The sequence below is a fragment of the Electrophorus electricus genome, chromosome 13 (genome assembly GCF_013358815.1).
Source record: "Electrophorus electricus isolate fEleEle1 chromosome 13, fEleEle1.pri, whole genome shotgun sequence".
Lineage (NCBI taxonomy): Eukaryota > Metazoa > Chordata > Actinopteri > Gymnotiformes > Gymnotidae > Electrophorus > Electrophorus electricus.
In genome coordinates this window covers 13,241,704-13,263,436 of record NC_049547.1, presented here as the reverse complement: position 1 = coordinate 13,263,436, position 21,733 = coordinate 13,241,704, and the positions used below count along the sequence as shown (strand labels likewise).

The 21,733-nt window shown below is 39.0% G+C and overlaps 1 protein-coding gene across 4 annotated transcripts in view; it reads right to left on the bottom strand.

The window, feature by feature from the left end:
• LOC113580675 (latent-transforming growth factor beta-binding protein 2) overlaps positions 1–20,911 on the bottom strand; it is an 82,712-nt gene extending 61,801 nt beyond the window's left edge. For 3 of the 4 annotated variants that reach the window (XM_035532707.1, XM_035532710.1, XM_035532708.1), the window contains exons 1-3: positions 20,003–20,911; positions 16,514–16,587; positions 6,959–7,238 (exon numbers count right to left, since the gene is read on the bottom strand). In XM_035532707.1, the coding sequence (XP_035388600.1) occupies positions 6,959–7,238; positions 16,514–16,587; positions 20,003–20,454 (806 nt within the window). In that variant the 5' untranslated portion in view covers positions 20,455–20,911. The remainder of the gene's footprint in view (positions 1–6,958; positions 7,239–16,513; positions 16,588–20,002) is intronic. The other variant, XM_035532709.1, reaches the window with a different exon arrangement.
• Between the last annotated feature and the right edge of the window lie 822 nt (positions 20,912–21,733).

Below are 21,733 nucleotides of genomic sequence, written 5' to 3'. Positions count from 1 at the left end.
ACCCTGCAGTTCTGATATTTAGGGCCCCAAATCAGCAGGCCTGGAAGATACCTGCAAAACTTAAGAGACCACAAAAAAAGGTCTCTGGAATTTTCCACCTATATAAAAATATGTAAATAACTGTCTCAACGAGACAGAGGCAGCCACAGCATAAATGGTCTTGTTGAATACTGAAGTTCTAAAGTCATAAAGATTAAGGTCTGACAAACCTCTGTGGATCAATATCTAAGCCAAACAGGTGCACAACAGCCTAGAGTGCAAGAAGAATGTGGAAAAGTGAAGTCCTAGTCTCAAAATGCTTTCTTTTCACAGTTAACATTAAGCAATTCATTTCCTACACACAGTATTTTATGACTAATTAATAATAAGGGGTAAAATACTTATACTTTATTATATTAATATGATTACAGTTTATAGATTACTGGCAATTTCAGTTTATGAATTGCTAAACAAAATTAAAGGGAAATTTAAGGGGAAAGTGTTACCACATGTTTTGAAATGCTTGCATCATCATAAATTCCATTAACACAATTGAAATCTATAAAATACAATTAGATTACAGTTAAGAACTCAAGATTTAAAGATGTCTTAGCCAACAGCATAAACTTAAACCTTAAACTCATATTAGAACAAGTTTTGTATATTTAAACATAATATTTATAGCATCTGAAGTAGTGTGTTATGATTATTTGAAGTAATAATACCTTGTGGCTGGTGTGAAGGATGCAGATTCATGTTGAATGCTGAGGCTGCAGTCTCTGTTATGTTGATGTTACATAATCCAGTGTTTGCAGTGAAATCCAACAGAACCTTCTGTTCTAAATCACTGCAGAGGATGTCACCTCCGCTCCGGAAAGCGCTAACCCCTCACTCCCTCCACACCAAAGAGTGACACTGCTCAGGAGGCAACTCATATGTCAGAGGTCAACCCCATGTCACAGACACACTCGTTTTACCCCGACACATGGAGACACTCTGGCTGTGACTTCCCTTGTACTGCTGAGGTCCACCCAGATGCATAAACACAGACAACAAAGATAACACATCTTTGTGATTCCCTGGTTAACATAAATTGGATGTGAGTTTCTACCTCGCTGTCAGGAATGGAATAAGAGCTATTCCATATGTGAAAGTCAATATCTGTCAGGAACATATTCGCCTCCCTCCTGCCCTTGTCCCCACCCTCCCCGCCCCTCAGAGGTCTGGCAAGTGGCTTCCTCTCTGGGTCATGGGATGAGGTGTCCCAGCCTTCACATGCTTATCCTGGATGTTCCTGTTAGATCAGAAAAGCAGATTGCCAGGTGGTAGAATAGGATAGCTTTCCCAGGCAGAGGCCCAGTCTGCAGAACAGTACACACAACTTCCCGGCTTTGGGATTGCTATGACAACATCATGTTTATAAACCACGCCTTACAGAAGAGCCAGGCATGTGAAGTGGATTAAAACTTTTAATTTCTGATATACAGTATTTGAAAAGTAAAGCCTCCCAATGAGGCATTTCATAACAGTTACACTGTGTGATTCTTATTTCTACTATTCAAAGTAGACTACTTTTTTTTATATTAGCATTATTTACTTTTCTTTCTCAATTGAAGTCATCTTTTTGAATTATACCAAATTATACTTACGGTTGTCACTAGCCCATAGTGGGACAATAATACCACTCCACATCTCAATACATGTGCTTCTACAACAAATAACACTGGTCATCACTGGCAGCTGTTCTATGGACCTATATTTAGACTTGTGGTTACAATAAAATGAATGCCTTGCCTTGGTTAATGCTTTCAAAACTCCCAGAGAAACCTCAAATTTCCTCTGAGGAAGGGTGCTGGTGTCTGAGTAAACTTAGGTCATCAGCTGCTGGGTTTAGTCATACACCAACAAGTGACATGACTAGCCAGTACTGTGGAAATCATTCTAATGTGTAAAGGTATTGTGTGTTACATTCCTTCTTCTAAGTAACAAAGGAAAATATACATAGAAGAACTACTCTTAAATACACACTCTCAAAGTTACACTGTCTCATGTATACCTGTATGTGGTGTATTTAGAAGTGGTGAAAAAAGTAAAAATACTATTAATGTTTTACTTAATGATTTATCCATCAGTGTTTATTGACATTGGTAAAACTACTGCATTTTCCCACATCAGTAAGAGTCAGATTTGAAAGCTTGTTTATCAGGTGTGGGTTTGTTTATGCCAATTGGATTTTAAGGAACACATTTACTGTAGCACATTTCAGGAATGAGTGTGCAGAGATTCATGTTGCAACATAAACTTTACAATTAAGCTTGTGTTAATGTTTTTTTAAGATGTTCTAACCTCTAGGTCATCACAGTTCAAAAAAGAGCTTCCTCCAATAGATGCCAAAATCCATCTTACCATTATCTGTCTACCATTATGTAAGGGCTGGCCACTGACAGACAGCACCTTTTGGGGCGCTGAAAGTGCATGCCACACGCACTTCCTGAGCTAGCCCTCATCTTTTTCCTGTGGAGCCCTGACGTCAGTGAGGCCAGGCTGGGGAGCTCAGAGGAGGGCTCCAGTCCCCCGTTCGCCTGCCACAACAGATCATCTCACCAGCTATTCCTGGCGTCTGGGACAACAGTGATGAGAGAAGGGGAAAAGGGGCTTAAAGTTTGAGTGCATAAGTTTGAGTATCTGAGTACATAATCGGTGTAATTAATCTGTGTCTGTGTGTGTCTGTGTCTGTGTGTGTCTGTGTCTGTGTGTGTCTGTGTGTGTGTGTGTGTGTGTGTGCGCGCGCGCGCATGCATGTGTGTGTGTTTTGTGTGCGCGCAACTGTCCCTTAACCACATAAAGCTATGACTAATAACACACTCAGGCTGTACTTTCTAATATCTTCCGGAAAGTACACAAGAATGCACATGAGCTGGAGTCTCAAAGGAAAGTGAACATTACCGTTAGTCCAGCTATGGGTAAGTGAGGGGCTGAATAAACCAATTATTTGTGTGGTTCTGGCTAAAGGAAGCTGTTATTTTAAGGTTAGTGAGCAGAACCTTTTCATTTCTGGCTCATCATGAGATGGCAAAAATCCAAGGATCTAGATAAAGGAAGGATGGAGATGTAAATATGGGAGACCTCAGGAATACATGGGATCAGGAAATCAGGGAAAGGTGATTTTTTGCCAGTCTTTTCATTTCATTTGTTGGGGCAAAATTGTATCCCTACATCTGCTTCCCAGATGAGGCTTTATTAGCAGTTCAGCAGACTCAAAAGAAGAGTTCTTCAGGATCGACTTTCTAAATTTTACCAGTTTATTTTTATTTTTCTGGAAGCAAACTTGCTTCATGACCTAACCATATATACCTCAGGATTTTGTGTGTGAGTTTTAAGTGTTCACACTGTGACTGCACATATATCATTTTCCCCTTATTATCAACAGTATTCTGCCACCTGCAGAAAGCCTGGTTTAATGTAAGAGAAAAAAAAATGTGGTTTTTTTGCAATGGTTTAAGGTAGCTGAAACAATCTCCACCGGTAACAAACTGCTTCCCTTAAAAAAATACACCAGTGCACACTCTCACCATATGCTGCCCTGCTGAGAGTCTGCAAATAGTGATTTCATTACAGCAGGAGGCCAGCTGGCAGCAGCCTGAGGACTGGAGTTGGCTGTCTGGGCTGAACTGGCTAGACACAGCACAGCCAGACAACCTCTTAAGCCCTTCACAATGTCCGGCTTTACTAACCCTTAGCCAAGGCACCTATTGGGTCCTGTATACCACAATCCCATTTTTTTGGGGGGGTGGGGGTGTTCGGCATTGCATAGCTGAACAAACAGAAGCACAGGCCACGACAGTGGAAAGGTGTTACTTCCTGGCGTGGAACACCCAAATCGTTTTCCCAGACACAAGCACAGCACAGGATCTGTGAAGTGTGACACATGGCAAATAAGTAAGGTAACAAGCAACATCTCTGTCGCTTTTGTATAAATAGAAAAGGTCCAAAAATTGCATAAAAATGTACGTATGAAACATTTCAAATTTGCTGATTGGTTGATTCATGAAAATCTCTGAGCATGCATTTCAGGGCAACTGCTCTTTAAAATGGAATGAGGAAGAGAATGTACAGATAATTGGACAAAACCAGCAAGACATATAAATTTGCAGGGCAGAAGCTGTACTTGTTAATGTGGGCTTGGCACCCTTCAGCAATTTGACATTGACCTCATGTTACTCTTGTCCTGTTGGTAAGTTCAACAGCATTTCTGAAGTATGCTCTGATATTTGACACAAAGACTTACTGCCCACTGGAGGCAGCAGTTTCACTTCTGGATTTGCACCCAGGATTATGTAACTTGACACAGTGTGCAGTAAGTTGACTGTAGATCAAGCTTAGCTCACCTAGTAAAAAAGGTAAATTAGCCAGCATCACTAGGTCAAGGGTTCAAATCCCAAGGGAACATGCCTCTTATCAGATTCTGCCATTTGGCAGAAGCTTTTATCCAGAGCAATATGGATATCAGTATGACAGCATGTGTGCACCTTGCTCTAGCTGCTCTACCAGGTGAGCTACAGTAGCATGCTTAACATCATACTGGACACTTAAAATGCTAAAAATTAAAATCCTTACTAGTCCTTGTTGTCACAATATTTCTTTTTGACAATCCACATTGTCCACAATGAAATGTAATTACAGCTAATATGTCTGAGTAGTATCACTTTCTGCATCCCATTTATGCAGTGGCTCATGTGAAGATCAGCACCACCTGTTTTCAGAGACATTAGTCAGCCCTGAGAGAGATGCTCTGACCACTCAGCTTCCCAGAATATGGGACTAAGATCCTGTGTCTGGCTCCCATAATTCTAAAAACAAGAAAGTGCTGGTTACAGGCCTGTGATTCAGACTGCAAAAATTGTTCACTGAGAGCATATCAAAGCAAACATGTGCATGGCAACTGCGCACTTTAAACAGAAGCCTTGGATTAATTACAAAACAAAGAGCGGTGTGGGGAAAGAGTGCTGAAGATTTGCACATGAAGATTTGATCCACTAAGCACTGGCTGGAATATTTAAAAATTTCACAGACTGAATTCTGTGACACCACCAAACTGTACATCACCACCATTAACTATACATTCAAGAGCTTTGCTGGGATGCGTCAAAGACGCCAAACTGGCAAAGAAAATGTACATTCCTCGGCATTTATACAAAAATAGCATCCATTACATCCTTCATGGTTTAGAAAGCTGTTGGGATCAAAGCTAACAGGAAAACACTATAATAAAATAAAGCCCAACCTTTATGTGGATAAAGCATGATATTATTTTCATACCGCTTAACAAATATATCCTTTCAGTATCTAATGTAACAAAGTTCAAGCCATAACAAAACCCATCATAGAGCTGGCAAAGCTCTGACACCTGAAAGGAGGCCTAGTCAAACAGCAGCACTCAAGCTCCTTGCAGGTATTTCACTGGGAGGCACCTTCAAAATGATTGACAGACCTGGAGAAGTAGGAGCCTAAGGTATGAAGGCGCAAAGGTAGGCACACGGAGCTGCTCCTGTGCACCTTATGTGTGCCAGTACTCATTGTTGGGGCAGTGGAGTGACTAGGGTCTAGAGAAAATTGTTTTTTATGGTGCTACATAAAGGCAAGAAACCCTGCCAAACTACATTTTTCACTCACTAGACTATTTTACTGCAATTTCTCTCTTGGAAATTACACTCATTTTGGTTTCCCTTGATTTTACATGTTTTGTTTATGCTATGGGTCCTCCAAGCCCCCCTTAGAGAATCCAGGGATAACACGTTAATAAATATTAATGTGAAGGTCTTACTTTGCTGTCTCATAAAATCTCCTGTCTGCTTTAATAAATGTCTCAAGCTATAATTAGTGTCAGTCATAATATAAACTCAAACCTTCAGCCCTACCTTGCACCTACCTTACCAGGACTTTATCCAGTACACTTATCTTATGACTGTATTTTATTTGGTTAGCAGGCAATTATCATCACAGCAATGATGCTGGACATGTTCATAAGAGTTTACACATTCAGTCAATGTCACTGTTAGGATGAGAGTGGTTTACCAACAAAAAATATCCAGCCAGTCTAAGGAAGACATTGAGGAAAATATATATTTGTGTGTGTGTGTGTGTGTGTGTGTTTGTTTGGTTTTGTGTGTGTGTGTGTGTGTGTGTGTGTGTGTGTGTGTGTGTGTGTGTGTGTGTGTGTTAATTCGATCTCATGTCACTGTGTACAAAAAGGTTGATCAAAAACCATCAAAATGCCATCAAACACTTTGATTACTACTCAATTCAAACTAATGAACTTTTCCATCTCTTTACTCAGTGATCCAACTGCAGCTCATCTGCATTAGTTTATATTAGTTTATTAAAAGTTTACATTTATGTCCAATGTTTGTGGTTTATTAAACAGGACCTACTTGTGGATTGAGAGATATATTCATATATGTCACAAAGTAGCTGCAATATCTTCCTAAGCAGCCTTAAAGTATAATTAATCAGGAGTTGTGATAAAGAAATAAATTCAATGAATTTAAAAAAAAAAAGCTTTTTCATGTTGGGTTACATATAAGGCCAAGAAAAGACCATTTACATCCAGTTGACCAAGTTAAGGATGACCAAACACAAAATAACAGAGATTAATCATTACACAGCCTCGATGTAAACCAAGAAATGAGTAGCTTAGTGTTTGAGGAAGGCCTCACCGGTCCAGGTTATGTGCAGCATTCAAACAGTGACAGCACAGATTCTACAGGGCCCAACAATCTGTCAGACCCTGACTCTGACTGGAAGTTTATGTTTCTAAGAAACTATGATCATATTTTTCTTTTCTGTTGCATCTTCTTTTTCATAATTTGTGTATTCTCTAGTTCTTCATTCACAGGAGAGAAGATAAGAGACTACTGTATTTTTTTCACTAATGTATTCTATGATTCCCCATATATGGGAGAAGTGATGAAAGACTTACACTGCTGAATGGGGCAACCTGGTGGGTAGAGGTTGGGGGATCTGGGTTCTGGTATTGGTGTCAATTGCTTGCCTCTCAGTGGGTCGCCTGCGAACTGGCTGCCACTGGCCAGAATCAGTGCCAGGCTGGATGGGGGTCAACACCCTGGATATCCCGGTGCGGATGTAGACCTGCTCGGGGGAAACCTCCTCACAGTGGGCTCCATGGAATCCTGAACGACACACACAGGTGTGGGGGCGGCTGCAGGAACCCCGGTTCTGACATGGAGGCTGGCAGTCCGCTACAGGGACAAACACATGCACAGTACAGTTAGTGGTACACCAACATGTAGCTGTGGATCACAGATTTGTAAAAAATCATCACTGTTACTGCCAGGGACTTTTATATAAAATAGACAGACTGATCTGTCCAACGAGATAAAGTTTCCTTCTTTATCCTGTTTTTTCTCTCACCTTTAGTCATTATGCCAATTCCTACCCAACAGATAACTAGCTCTCCTCAACTATCAAATGTGGAGGGTGCGGTGAGCACATGCCCCCTCTGAGACATCTCAGCTGGACAGGGCAGCTGAACGCATTCAGAGGAATGCTAATTGCCTTCATCAGCAAGTACAAACATCCACAGTTGGCTAATGTCACTGTGAATGACAGGGGAAAGAGTAATACCATCCCTCCCACCCAGACAGCAGCACCAACTTTACTGCCTTGGACTCCTGTTCACCGGTGGTTGTGGTATCATCAGGGCTCAACCCAGAAAGCGCATGATGATAGGGTGAAGGCTTTTTTGTTGTCTTGTCTTAGGCAACATCCCCTCAAATCAAATTGCCACACATTAAATGTAAGGTACATTAGCGAGACTTGCAGCTCATTTATTTTCAAAATAAATTTATTCTCAAAAAACATTTTTTTAATTGTAAAGAATTGTAAAAAAAAAAAGCTCAAATTTATAAAAAATAAAGTCAACAGAGATTAGAAAGAGGTTAGATCCCTTATAGTGCAGATATCTCAAAACCTATTTAAAAACAACAGTAAATATTTCATTTAGACTTATACTTTACCTATAGCATATTTATTTCCTGTTTGCTATATTAATTAGAATATGTTCTCCCATAAGTGATTGATGGTCAAAAATATTTATCAATTGTTTATGCATACGGCCAGCATGAGGTAACTCCATAGTCATAGCTGACTGAAAAACAATCCATGCACCCTGCAAGTGGGCCACCTGACTACATTAACAGCATCCATGGGCCTGTAGCATGGTAAGCAAACCAAATAAGGCTCTCCATCTTCTGACACGGCTATATGGAGAAGATGGCAACCCAGAATTTATGGCATTGTCCTCAAACAGTAAATCAGGCCTCTGCTCTGTGGCGGCTAAAGCAAACAGCGGCACTCTGTCAACGAATGTAGGAATGCTATTGACACAGATGCCAGGGACACTAACAGATTACAAGCAGAAACGCTTCCTCCAGCTATTCTGGCATGGTGCTGAAGCATTCCATGCTCCACTGCCTGGATCAGTCACTGTTTCCTGTTATTGTGATGTGGCCCATGAACTAGGGTCCAGGGTTGCCCTGCAATGGAAAGCAAGAGATAGTCACAGAATCATTTTTTTTAAAGTTCTACCTGAACTCCTTTCAGGACTTATCAATTGTATGTCTTTATAAGAACCTAAGTGCAATCATGGTCATAAAAATAGTGGGTCAAGTTGTTGATTTTAGCTCTGAAGAACATAAAGTGCAACCCAATATTTTTTGCAGCAAAAGAAATCTTGATGTCTTATACAGAGAGATAGCACAATGGCCATAAAGCGCTCTACCTTTAATTATGACTAAATATGGAAGCAACTGTAATGGGAGACCTTAAAAATACTGTACTCATTCTATGGTGTTGTGTGTGGATATGCTGTGCTCTCACTGCTTCAGGAGTAGGTCTTCCTGCTATACTCTGCCTAACACTGTTGCATTAATTGCTGTCATGCAGATTTGCCTTGCAAATCACTAAAACTAATTGCTTCACATTCCATTCACTTCACAATGTCATGTTCCAGTATAAAATACAAAATTAGTGATGGAAGATGGAATGGAGCATTTTTTGCATAGTCACTGTCATAGTAATTATTGTGCAGACAGTATATCCAGTCTGCAGAGATGCAGTGGTCCAAAGAGCGAACATGATGCACTTTCTCAGACTCCATTCCCTGTCATTTATGATGTAATGAGATGTAATGGGCCCTTTAATCAATGGAATTAGCTTCATGCTTTCTGATGGCCAGCATTATTTAATATCTGTTTACAATGTGCTGCTGCTTGCTTTCACAGTAGAAAAATCACATTGACGCACAATGCACACTGTTTTGCTGACATGATTTTTTTCACCCATTTACACTACTTACTCTTTCAACAAGAGAGTAATGTAAAAGACCTATCTGAGGGGATATGAGGTAGAAAGGCAATATTTATAGTGAAGTGAACAGCTCCACTAGAGTGTCTTTAGATTAAAAGAGTCTAATGAAGGGAGACAGCTCTCAGGAAGGGTCAACAAGTTAAGCATTCCCAGTGCTATCCTCATCTGGGCCCTGTAAATATCATGATAAATGGTCTCAGCAATATGTATGTTGTATCACGATGTCTGCGTCTGGACACAGTTGCTTAGATAATGTTCATAAATATGGACATTTACTGCTGGTAAATTTGACCTCCCTCTTTCGTTAAAGGATACTGATCACTGTAATGTTCACCACTTCTGACATCACGAACAATAACATTGGAAATTATTCAGCCTGCTACATAATGACACAATATTTAGAGCAGTCAGCACATATTGAATAAATAAATTAAATTCTACCATTCCTTCTCATCGCTGAAGCAAACTGCTGGAGTTAAGGAGAAAACTGTATGTTTGACATCTGCAAAGTCCCACAATACATGGCTGTTGTTTCAAAATCCTAATTACTATGAAATCTGAGTGGTAGATGTTTAACCTAAACAGATACAGCAATTAGCCCAGAAAGGGTATAAAACGTTTAGTTTTAATGACTGGGGGCTATGTGTCATATCTAACATGAAGACACTTTCACTTGCTTATATAGAAAATTATAGTGTAGCATTGCTTTGATTGCAGAATACTATCAGTTTTTATATACTTACTCTCTAATTCTTACTTAAAGGCTAGAATATGATTAAAGTAACATACAGAATGCCTGACCCATTACACTGGGTACCAAATCTTTTACCTCTGCATAATTTCAGTCACACTAACCTGATAAAAAAGGATTGCCCTAGTTTACACCCAACCATGTCTGGTGTGTAAGCTTTACTATTTTGTGCTACACCCAGAACTCTGAAGCAGCTCTCTCAGGAGAACTCCATGCAGTAAGAACGATTTCCATCTGGCAATGAGGGGGAGTCATGCATGTATATTATGACTGGCTGTGGAGGAAGCTGCTGTAGGTAAACCATGGTTTAAATGCTGGTAATCAGACCACTCTACTCATGTTTGGAAGCTTTCAGGCTGAGTCACTATGAGTTAACCTTAGCTATCACAAGAGGTTTAACACATTAATTTGTGAATATTCAACACGTGTCTCTTTCTGAAACTTAAAAAAAAATAAAGCTGACCTTTATTGACAGCACTGAAAAAGTAAAACCACTGTACATTTAACAAGAGACTAGTTTGTGAGAAGCTGGCCAGAATTCAATGTTGGATGTGGTAGGTAACTCAAAATTACTATAACTATGATTCATCTATAAAATGATGATGAGGAAACTACCCAAATAATCACCTCATACATAGGTTAGAGGCGAGAGGAAAAAAGTAGCAATCTTTTATCTAACTGAAAACAAGCCATTGGGAAAACGGTGTCTTGCTATAGTGTGTATTAATTTCAGGCTGTGTCTGATGGCCCATAAAACTCTCCAGTCTGTCAGAAAGAGTTATGTCCCAGTGCAGTGAACTGTGTAAGCCCTATGCTAACCCACCCAGGCCTAGTAAAGAACAGAAAGGGCTCCGTGACTGTCTGTGCAGCAAATTACCTCACTCCTAGCTCAATACCCTTACAAAAAACACCCCATCTAAAGGGAGTGTCTTCTGCAAAGTATTCAGAAATTTCCAACTTTAGCCCTAATATTCAATATTTTTTAAACTTCCAGATCACAAAATAATTGCTTTTATTGAAGGTGTTAAAATTGCTAAGCCTATGCATATGTTAAGATCAGTAATTCATATCCCTGTGCGAGAGTGGGCCCTCCTTCATCAGTGTTGTTCAGGGAACCAATGTTCATGTGCTCATAGATCGGTGCTTGATGCATATCCAGCTGGTAGACACATGGTGAGGTGCAAAGGAACTGTTAAAAATGTACTTTGCTTCTTTCTTCCCACCCCTCGTTTTCTTGCTCTTCTCTCTCTCATTCTCTCTCACTCACCTACACAACTTTGACAAATCCCAAATGAGAGCTTAAAGTTGGTATGCTGTTTCACAGGTTTTTTCATAGTGCCTGTCTGGGATATTAATTTCATTTTCTTTACAGAAGTTGCATTATACGCAAAAGCTAAAACAGAAGTTTGAAAAAAGTTGCTGTGTAACTCCACAGTCTAGAAACCTCCTGAGTAAGTTCACTCCTCGTCCACTCTGAAACTGTCCTTTTTATATTAAGCACAAGCAATCACTCATACAAGAGCTGCATTGTTAAGGTTGATCTAACTAGTACCACACTCGCTACCTACTTACCTAATCTTTGCGTTACTAGTTTTTTCAGGATTCACTGGCAGCTGTTTTGGGGTTAATCGGTAATATTTATTTTAGAAATTTACATGTGTACATTTATGCTTCTTCTCACATGTGCACAGAGCCTACGCCTGAGAAACTAAACTCTCAACTCCTCTGCGTGCTGTATTCAGAAGAAGAAAAAAAAAAAATTTGCTCAATTTGCCAACCTCCTCACAAAATACACTGCGGGAATTCTTCACACATTTAGTGCCAATTAGACATCCTGTTTGTGAGCAGCAAATAATGTTACTAAACCAGATAATGAGAAAACAATTAGGTGCCAGGAAAGAGGAAGAGAATAAGCCACAACATGGCCACCTCAGCATTAAAATTAATATTGAATAAATCCTGTAGCAGAAACTGACATTCCAAATAGCATTCCAAAACCACATGGAAGCAAATGCTGAAATTACACAAAATGAGACAGAATATACTTTAATACTACTTGTGAAAGACTCCAACCAGAATATTACTAGCCAACATATCATTTAACAAATGACACAAATTAGAAATAGAATTATATTATATACTTCATATGCCAAACAAAGAACTTTAAAGAAGTTAGCCAATATGTGAGGTGTAGTCCAAGATTTTATCAAACCAAAAATTCCGTTAGCACCAAGTGTTAAGTGATTTGTTATCTGTGGAGTGAAGCTGTTGAAAGTGTCATGTTCTACTGATATGGAGACGTTTGCCTAGTTGGAATAAGACAGACTACCCATGATTTATCTGTCCAATCTATGCACAGCATAAGGGAGGATCTAACAGACTTGCTCTATGAGACACACACGCACGTTAATATTGCAGATACGTCTAAGACTATTTATTGTTGTTGATAAGTAAATACCAAAATAAATAATAAATAAATAATTTGGTGAATTGAAAGTAGGGCCAATTGACTAGTCTGATTTTAATTGGACAGAAACAACTAATAGGATGATGATGATGATCAATTAATGTAACAGATGGCTTGAACTTAGTTTTGAAGTTCTAGAAAGTAAACAAACAAAATACATGTAGGCAATATTCTTAGGCATTTAATCATATTGAAGCTATTTATTTACCATACATATTGTAAACTGAAAAGAAATGAAGAAAACAACAAACTCTTGCATTCCTCAGACATGCTTATCACTATTACAAATGGAGTAAAACATCCTCACAAAAAGGGAAAAACATAAACTTCTGAACAATCTAAAAGGAGTAATTATGATCATCCAGTGTCTAGCCCCAACCTGGGCACCTATTTGAATATAAGTTTCAGTTGTGCTGAAAGATTCAAAATGTAATTTAATTTAAATTAGGCCAGGGCCTCATAATTTCCTGTTAGTTGGCTACAGCCAGTAGTGCCTACATAAAAAGGGTTTGTTTGACAGCACTTATTGGAGTGACCCACACACAACACAATCGGCAAGTCTAATGAGCTCATTTACACAAGTCAGGATGGTTTCTTGGACCTATTTCTAAACAACTGTAAATTCCAAGAGCATCAATTCAAACAACTGTATGAAGTCACAGGGAGGTCTTGCCACTTTGCCAAGGTCTAGAGGAAGACCCAAACCGTTGTCATCAGCTGAGAGCAAATTGGTTCAGATGGTCAAGAATCATCAAAGCCATGAACTGGAAGCTACTGGCACACCAGTGTCACTGATGACAGTCAAGAGAGTTTTCCTATCCAGGTACTGAGAGGATGCCATCCAAGAAAGAAACCCTAATCTAAAATGGACCCCTTCATGATTGACTAAAGATTGCAGCTCACCACATGGACAAAGAAGCATACTTCTGGAGTAAGGTTTTATGGTCAGATGAAACAAAGTTTGAGTTGTTTGGCTACAATAACATGAGGCATGTTTGAAGGAGTAAAGGTGAGGCATTCAACTCCAAGAACTGTACCAAGTGTTAATTATGGTGGTGGTATCATATTCTGGGGCTGTTCTTCAGTCAGTGGAACTGGTATACTGCACAAATTGGATGGAATAATGAAGATGGACTATATCAGATTTCTGCAGAATAACCTCAAACCATCAGCTAGACAGTTGAAACCTGAACAAAATTGGGCCTTCCAGCAGGACAATGACCCCAACCACATCAAAGTTGCCTGTGGAATGCATAAAACAGGCTAACATTAAGCTTTTGGAATGGCTTGCTGAAGTCCTGACCTGAACCCTATCAAAAATATGTGCATTGTGCTTAAAAGTCAGGTCCATTCCAGGAAACCAACCAATTTAGTGGAACATTACCAAAAAAAGTGGTCAAATATCCACTGCCAGAAGCTTGCTGTTGGCTAGCAAAAGTGTCTGTTCAAAGTTCAACTTGCTAAAGGACATTTAATCAAATGTATGTATATTTTTGACAATACTGATTTGAGACAACCCTAAAAAATTTAACTTGTGCACCAAAATCTTTTTTTTCTTTTAAAGATTACTGCTATACACTCATTTTGCCCCAGAAAAAGAACAGCTCAAGGAAATCACTGAAAGCCCAATATTTTCATGACATTCATGTCCATGATGAGTGCATGTAAACTTCCAACCACAACTGTAGCTTCTGCCCACAACTTCATGTGTGTGTCTGTTGAAAATAAGTGAATATAACAACAAGAAACATTTCCAGTGTTAGGCTCTCCAAGTCAGGCAGCTTGGAACTAGTAATGACCCCTGACATGGGACTTGGGGTGGGACTTTGGTCAGCTGAGTAGGGTGTGGTCCCACCTGGGTGAGAGCCAAGTACTAAAGAGAACCAGATGTAGAGAGAAAACTGCCAAGCATCTGTTGATGTATTCATGCAAATATCTTTAGAAAGGATGTGCTACTTTTTCTGTTTGCCTGCTTCTTGAAAGTGCCTGAGCTACTTAAATGCATTTCACAGTACTGAGCATTCATCTTCACTGAAACTCATGAACAAGCAGCAATAGAGTGCCATTTAACCAACAGATAATTACCAAGTGCCATTTTACCAATAGTTAGTTACCAATCAAGTAAACTACACATTTATGCAGGCTTTAAGTGAAAGGTAAATATTTGAAGTGTGTGTGTGTGTGTGTGTGTGTGTGTGTGTGTGTGTGTGTGTGTGTGTGCATGAGTTATACTTAAGGTGTTCACTCCATAAGCACCATTTTAGTAAAAGAAATATAAACTATGCACACAACTTAAAAATAACTCCAGTAAAGAAAGTTCACTAAAATCTTTAATTTTTAGTCACAGCAGACAAATCCATGAACAAAAATGACATAAGAGGCAATAATCAATAAAGAGAAAAGCCTTAAAATGATACCATGTGATGGCTTCTTTAAGCCCTTTGCAGTACTGCAATGCCACAGTCAGGGTGCAGAGAACAGAGATGGAATCGCACACAGGAGACCTGATGTAACTTAATGAAGGAAGGGATAATCCAAATACGCAGTAGCAATACAAAGATCAAAATCCAGGCAGCCGACAGTAGGATTACTAGAGCCAAATTAGGGGCAGGCAAGGGAGCCAGAAAACAGGGGGATGTGCAAAAGTCCAAAAAACAGAATGGCAAAAATGAATAACAATGCCAGCAGCTCAGAAACAGATGACTAGATAAGGTACACAAGACTTAACACAGCCTAACTAAACAGAAGAGCTTTTATAGGAGAACACAAGAGGGAAAACAAGACACAGGTGTAAATAGTAATCAGAGTACTTTGAACAATCAGGAGGCTTGTGAGTAGTATAGTTTTGGTAGGCTGGGTCTGTGTAGAAGGAATGACAGCCACTCAAATGTACAGTGTTAGATTTTTTTAATTAATATTGATGAATGAATATCGATTAATTTTATGAAATGAATACCCATGAATATTTTTGGACCAGAGTTCCCAGATCCAGTCTTGGAACAGCTAGATCAGTATTTTCCATACTCTAATAGTTATTTGATGAAGTGAATCAGAAATAGTACAATTCTGAGGAGAGGTACAACAGTAATGGTAGAACACTAGTAGTTTTTAGTCTCAAACCATGGAAACTTAAAAAGCCAAAAGGGCAATTACAAACGGAAAGTGAAGCAACACTTGAAAGTTAATATTCTGTTGCAAATTGAGCTTGCAAAAAAAGTAGAACATTATTCACCCCTTCTTCTACATTATCTGCCTTTTAGCTTTTAATTGCCAGGCAATTAAGGTATCCAGTATTGCCATGGTCAAATAAAAATGTGGAGCTGCACCCATAATTAAGAGGTTGTGTCAGAAGAGCTATGTAAGCCAGATGCTGAGGGCTGGTAATTAATGCCCTAGGAAGAACACAGTGTGAAACATAAAAACAGACCTGCTTCTTATGATAGAGAACCCACCAAAGGACACTTGCATGCACACTACATGTTTGTAACATTGCGTTTTACAACACTAGGGTATGCAGTTGTTTAATATTTCAAAAGACCGGCAGTTGTATATATCTGTGGGCATATAGATTCTGGTCTATAGATAAATTATAGTGGTGGTTGTGTTGCATAAAGGTATAATCTAAATGAATTCACCCCTTTCAAATCTGTACATATCTGTACCATTAGCTGGACCTCAAGGGGCTTTAGGCACCCATAAGAATGTTTGGGGTAAACAGAAGTCTCATAGCTCTGATAAGAAACATACATAACCAAATCTGCAATTATAACAATGTACAAACTTAAATTCTTTACACTACATACAGCTGAAAAGATTATTTAAAGTCAGAGAGATACAAACATACACTCAAAGTCACATAACTGTCAAAAACAGGTTAGCTTGTATTCTTCTGTGACACTACATTGCAGATAATATGAGAATATACTTACGTTTCATGCAACGGTTTGTCCCAGGTGCAACAGCCCATCCTGAACAGCACTGCTGACCTCCACACACATGTGGTCTGCAGGAGGAAAACAAAAGTATGTGCTTTCTAAGATCATGACATACAGTATGGGATGGTATTTCAACACTTCCTAAAATAAAGGGCACAGTCTTCATAACATAGTTATAACATAACAGCATCCTAGAGATTTTCATGAACTGAGCTATTATCGTTTAAACTTGCTCTAATGTGGTTAGGCACACCTCAGAGAATTTCACTTAAATTGTATTTGATTCAATAACATTTTCAAGCAGCTTGCGTAACTCTAGCTGGTGCTGTGGTTCCATGAAGCCTGCCTCTCTTTATGCATGGGGAACCATGTGAAAATAAATCCTGAGGTTATCTGAAATGCTCAGGGACACTGCTGCAGCAGTGGATATGTAAAGCACCCTGTTCCATGCATAAATCTCCTCTTAAATGAAGGATGACAAGTTTAATACTGTAACTAAATTCCTGGCATATCTTTGTCCACAAACACAGCTCTCCATGGCTTAACTGACTGCCCACAGCACAGGAAACGATATATGCATGACTTTACAATACAAATGTCAGAGTCGTGACCTGAGATATTAGTGTTGTGTGTAAACATAAGTAAACATAATGGGGATGATGTACTGAAATTTATATAGCCTTTAAAACTGACCTCAGCTTATTAATCAACTTTAATCAACATAGAACTATCCCTGTTCTTATCAAAATACATATTACATGATTGATTTCATAATACATAATATCCATATTCATAATATTGACTACATATTAAGTTAAAGGTTTAAGACACTAATAACACGAGGTGTTTATTTGTAATTTAACTGTGCATTTATATGATTGAATTAACATTTTGAACTACAGTTTGGGCAGTATAGGAAATATATTTTTATTTGATAAAATTTTACTATAAAACTGTAGCACTTTTTCGTAAACTGGTACCTGGCTAGAGAAGAAATAATTTTAGCTGCATGATGATATATGTGATACCTATGATGCATTGCAATGATGTAAGTGATATGCTTGGAGACCTTCGCCTCAAAGCTTCGCTGATACAATATGAGTGTGAGCTCCTTTTTAACATTTCCCAAGCCAAACTATGAAGCAGAAATAAGTGAGTCAGAGAACAGAGATTTGTCATCCAAGCCAGCTCACACTAGTAATCAAAAGATTATTTAGTCATGGTTAAAGGATAAGAAAAGGCAAAAAAAAATACGCTGACTAATAATTAATAGCACCTGTTTCATTATGCCCGCTTTACTTTTGTCATAACTCTAAGTGAAACTCAGTCTGATACACAAACGGGGACTGTTTGATTTATGCTGAAGACAAACTAAAACATTAAAAGCAACAAAAGACAAAGAAAGAAACAGAGAAATACCTGAACAGCAGTTTGGTGCTTCGAAATATATCATTGATAAATATATAATTTAATGTCAGTAAATCCACAGCTGCATTATTAAGTACATATAAACTGAGACTTGGAACCAAAAAAACTTATGGACAGATTAAATCAGTTTGTGACGTGTCTTCATCACACTGGGTGAAGAGTTCGATGGCAGAATCAATGGTTACCTGAAACCAAACATGAAACTGCAGAATTGGACTGAGAATGTGAAAATGTCTCAGGCATTTTGTGTTCAATTAGGCTATATTATTACAATGTTACACTGAACTGAATGCTTTGTTACATATAGGATTTGTCTTAATTACAGCTAAAGTGCGATATTTTGTTCACAGTAAGAAAATATCACAATATGTTATGTCATTCTTATGATACTGTTGTGTAGAGGTGGAATTGTGAAACAAATGGCCTACAAGTATCTGCAGATGTTCGACCAACTCTAGTTGGACCCTGTATTACTCATAACTGGGTTTACAGGAATTCACTATATAAATTAGATGGTTCCCATAACTCTTGTTCAGATATGACACATAAATGTGGCATTTAGATTTGTTGGTAAATCAATCTAAACTTAAAAAGAATGCCATGATTATTTTATAAACTTCTCCCTTGTCTGTACAATGCTTCGTCTATGTGATGAAACAAACGAGGTCAACATGTGAGGCTTCATTTAGTGAGAAGTGAGAGGTTTAATGAAAACTACTGATGGCTCTGTTTAGTGTTAAAATATGGTAAAAAGAATGTTGAGTGGTTTCAACATTGAGAGATGGCCATCACAGAAACAGGTGTTTCTGATCACAAACTATATCTGCAAATGGGTGCCAGGGCTTTAAGGGAGGATCACATGGCTATAGACTGTGGATCCACAGTAACAAACACACACGTACACAGACAGGGAAAGAAAGAGTAAGAATGTGCATGTCTCTCTCTCTTTCCCTTCCTCACTCTGTCTCTTTCTCACATTCGCTCAAACACACACACACACACACACACACACACACACACACACACACACACACACACACAGAGAGAGAGACATGCACATTCTTACTCTTTCTCTTTTTCTCACTGTATCTCTCACATTTGCTTTCTCTCTCTCTCACACACACACTCTCTCACAGACACCCGCGCACGCACACACACACACACACACACACACACACACACACACACACACACACACACACACACACACACACACACACACACACACACACACACACACACACACAAGCACACATTCATGTGCATCACCAGGAATACAACATGAATAATCTCACAAAAGCTTCAATGTGGGTCACAACTTTCCCTAAACAATAGACACATACTCAAGGAATGTTGGTGGATTAACATCAAATACTAATACCAGTAACAGCAAAAAAGCTTTTTAATTTTCCTGCATACCTGTGGATTAAATAACAAAAACAAATGCAGAAGTAATTCAGAATAAGAATACAGTGAAAGTGAAATCCAGCTCAACTGAGCACAAATGTTTTGAATGACTCTCATTGTGGCTATGGACATGGCAGCATGAGAATGTATGGACAACAGCTCATACAATAACAGTGCAGTTACACTTTCTGGTAATTCATTATGACAGAAGATACCTTTGGGACAAGAACTAAAAAATAATAAGTATTTGCTTCAATTGAGCAATGCAAACAAACCCACGCACACATTCTTTTAGGTCTGTCAAGTTCACATTCCTAATGTGAAGGGCATGTCCCAGTCCACTGCTCAGGATTCATTCTTTATGATTTATCAGATAGATCATATCACCCAAAGCCTAATGTTAACATTTAGGCTAGTGCAAGCATTGCCCTCAAATGTAAACTGTTCCACTAAATTTAGTACACGTTTATCTACTTGTTAAGCGGTACCAAACAGGTACAGACCAAGAAAAAAAGGATTTGACTGGTTAATTTGTTGTATCTATTAGGGGATAACCCACATCATTGTGCATGGTTGTTCAGTACATCCATTGTCAGTAAGGTAATATATAGGTATCTATGTACCTAAAGATCACTGACTGAAGCTTACCCAACAAGTCGCTTTGTGTTTGTAGATTTATTCTCTTGATGCCCACTTGTGATTTTTTTTGTGACGCTGCGAGCTCTCTGAGACGGGAGAGTCCTGTGAAGTTGTCTGGGTGATCTACCATGTCTATCTCTTGGCTCCCTGCTATCTCCGTTCCCCAGGGTACTACCAGTGGCAGCAGTAGTCACCTCGGTCACAGTATTTAGCTCGGGGGTCTTCGACCGTAGTCTTTCAGAGCTGAGGGGACGCTGACTGCGAAGACTTTTTGCGGAAGACCCATTCCTGCTTGCACCCGCGGTCGAACGAGGGCTCCTCGCTCGCGCTTGTAAGTGTTCAAACACAACGCGAACAGTGGCAGCCTCGTGCTGACCACCTGCGTAAGATAAATGACCGTCGCACATCTGCATGACCGAAATGGCAATTGAGACAAAGGCTAAAATCCACAGGCGGTCCATTATTTAGGCGAGACAACTGTCGACGTTAAATGATATTCCAATAACACTAAAATATTTGAGTCGTTATCCAGAATTTAAAAATCTTTAAATTACCCGAAAACCAAACGTATCCACCACGAATTTAAGGCTGCGACGCAAACTGTTGTTTCAAAAATCGCGAAAAATTCCCAGTTTTCGACAAATCCTGTGTTTTCTTTATCACCGTTCAAAGATAATCTTTTGACAAATTGTTAATTGAACAATGTCTCATTATCACCAGCTATGCTTCCAAATAAGGCGTATCAATACGTAATACGTTTACTGAAATAATACTGAAGTAATACGTTTTTGACAGAATATAATCCGCCCGACACGTCTCATATTGATCTCTCAAACAGAAGAGTAGCGGAGGCGACGCGTGTTTAAGAATGCTCAGATGCAGTTCTCGCCAACTGTTCTAGTTTGAATCGTGCTCCCACTTTTCTGACCACCTCCTTGGATCTGAAGTCATCAGGAACTTTTAGGAGGGCTTGCATACGTTTTCACAGTTGGTAACTCCCCTCTCTGAAAGCAGCGTGTGTAAGAAGAATGCCATGTGCATTCATAAAACTGTGTATGTGCAAGAGAATACCTCACTTCTGTGACCATCATTAATTAAGTGCTAGCAAGATGATGCCAGTAGTAACATTTTTGCTACAAACTCATAAAAACGCTAGCCTTAGTTATACACATCTATTGAGACAGTGTGGTTATTTATATAACCATTTTTAGACACAGTTAATTCAGTGACAACACAGTAAATTTTGTGTTCTATATTATAGCATCCAATTTGTAATGAACTTTTTTTCATTCTGTAGAAATCACAGTGCATTTTTTCTTAGTCTAATGGAGTGCATGGAATTTGTTTTATTATTATTTATCATGTCCATTTTTCCTCATCCTTCCTGACTGTATCATCAGTTTTTATCAAATGCCTGGAAAAAGCACTCTCCAATCCCCCTCAAGAGTTAAACAATCCAGAGAGAACTTGCAATAATAATAATAATAATTTTTTTCCAGCCACAAAACATTTGTGTTTCTTGTGCTGTGATTCTCCAGGACTGTACACAGAACCATGACCAACTCCATGATACAACAACAGACTTTCTCCAAAATGAACAAGGTCAAAGGTCCAAAGTCATTTGCACTGAATTGTACGTTGCCCCACCCACTGATCATCACAGTGTACCAGGAGTCAAACAGATAATTACACTTTTCAGGAAGCAGGAATGGAGACTGATTAGATTGTAGAAAGGACTAA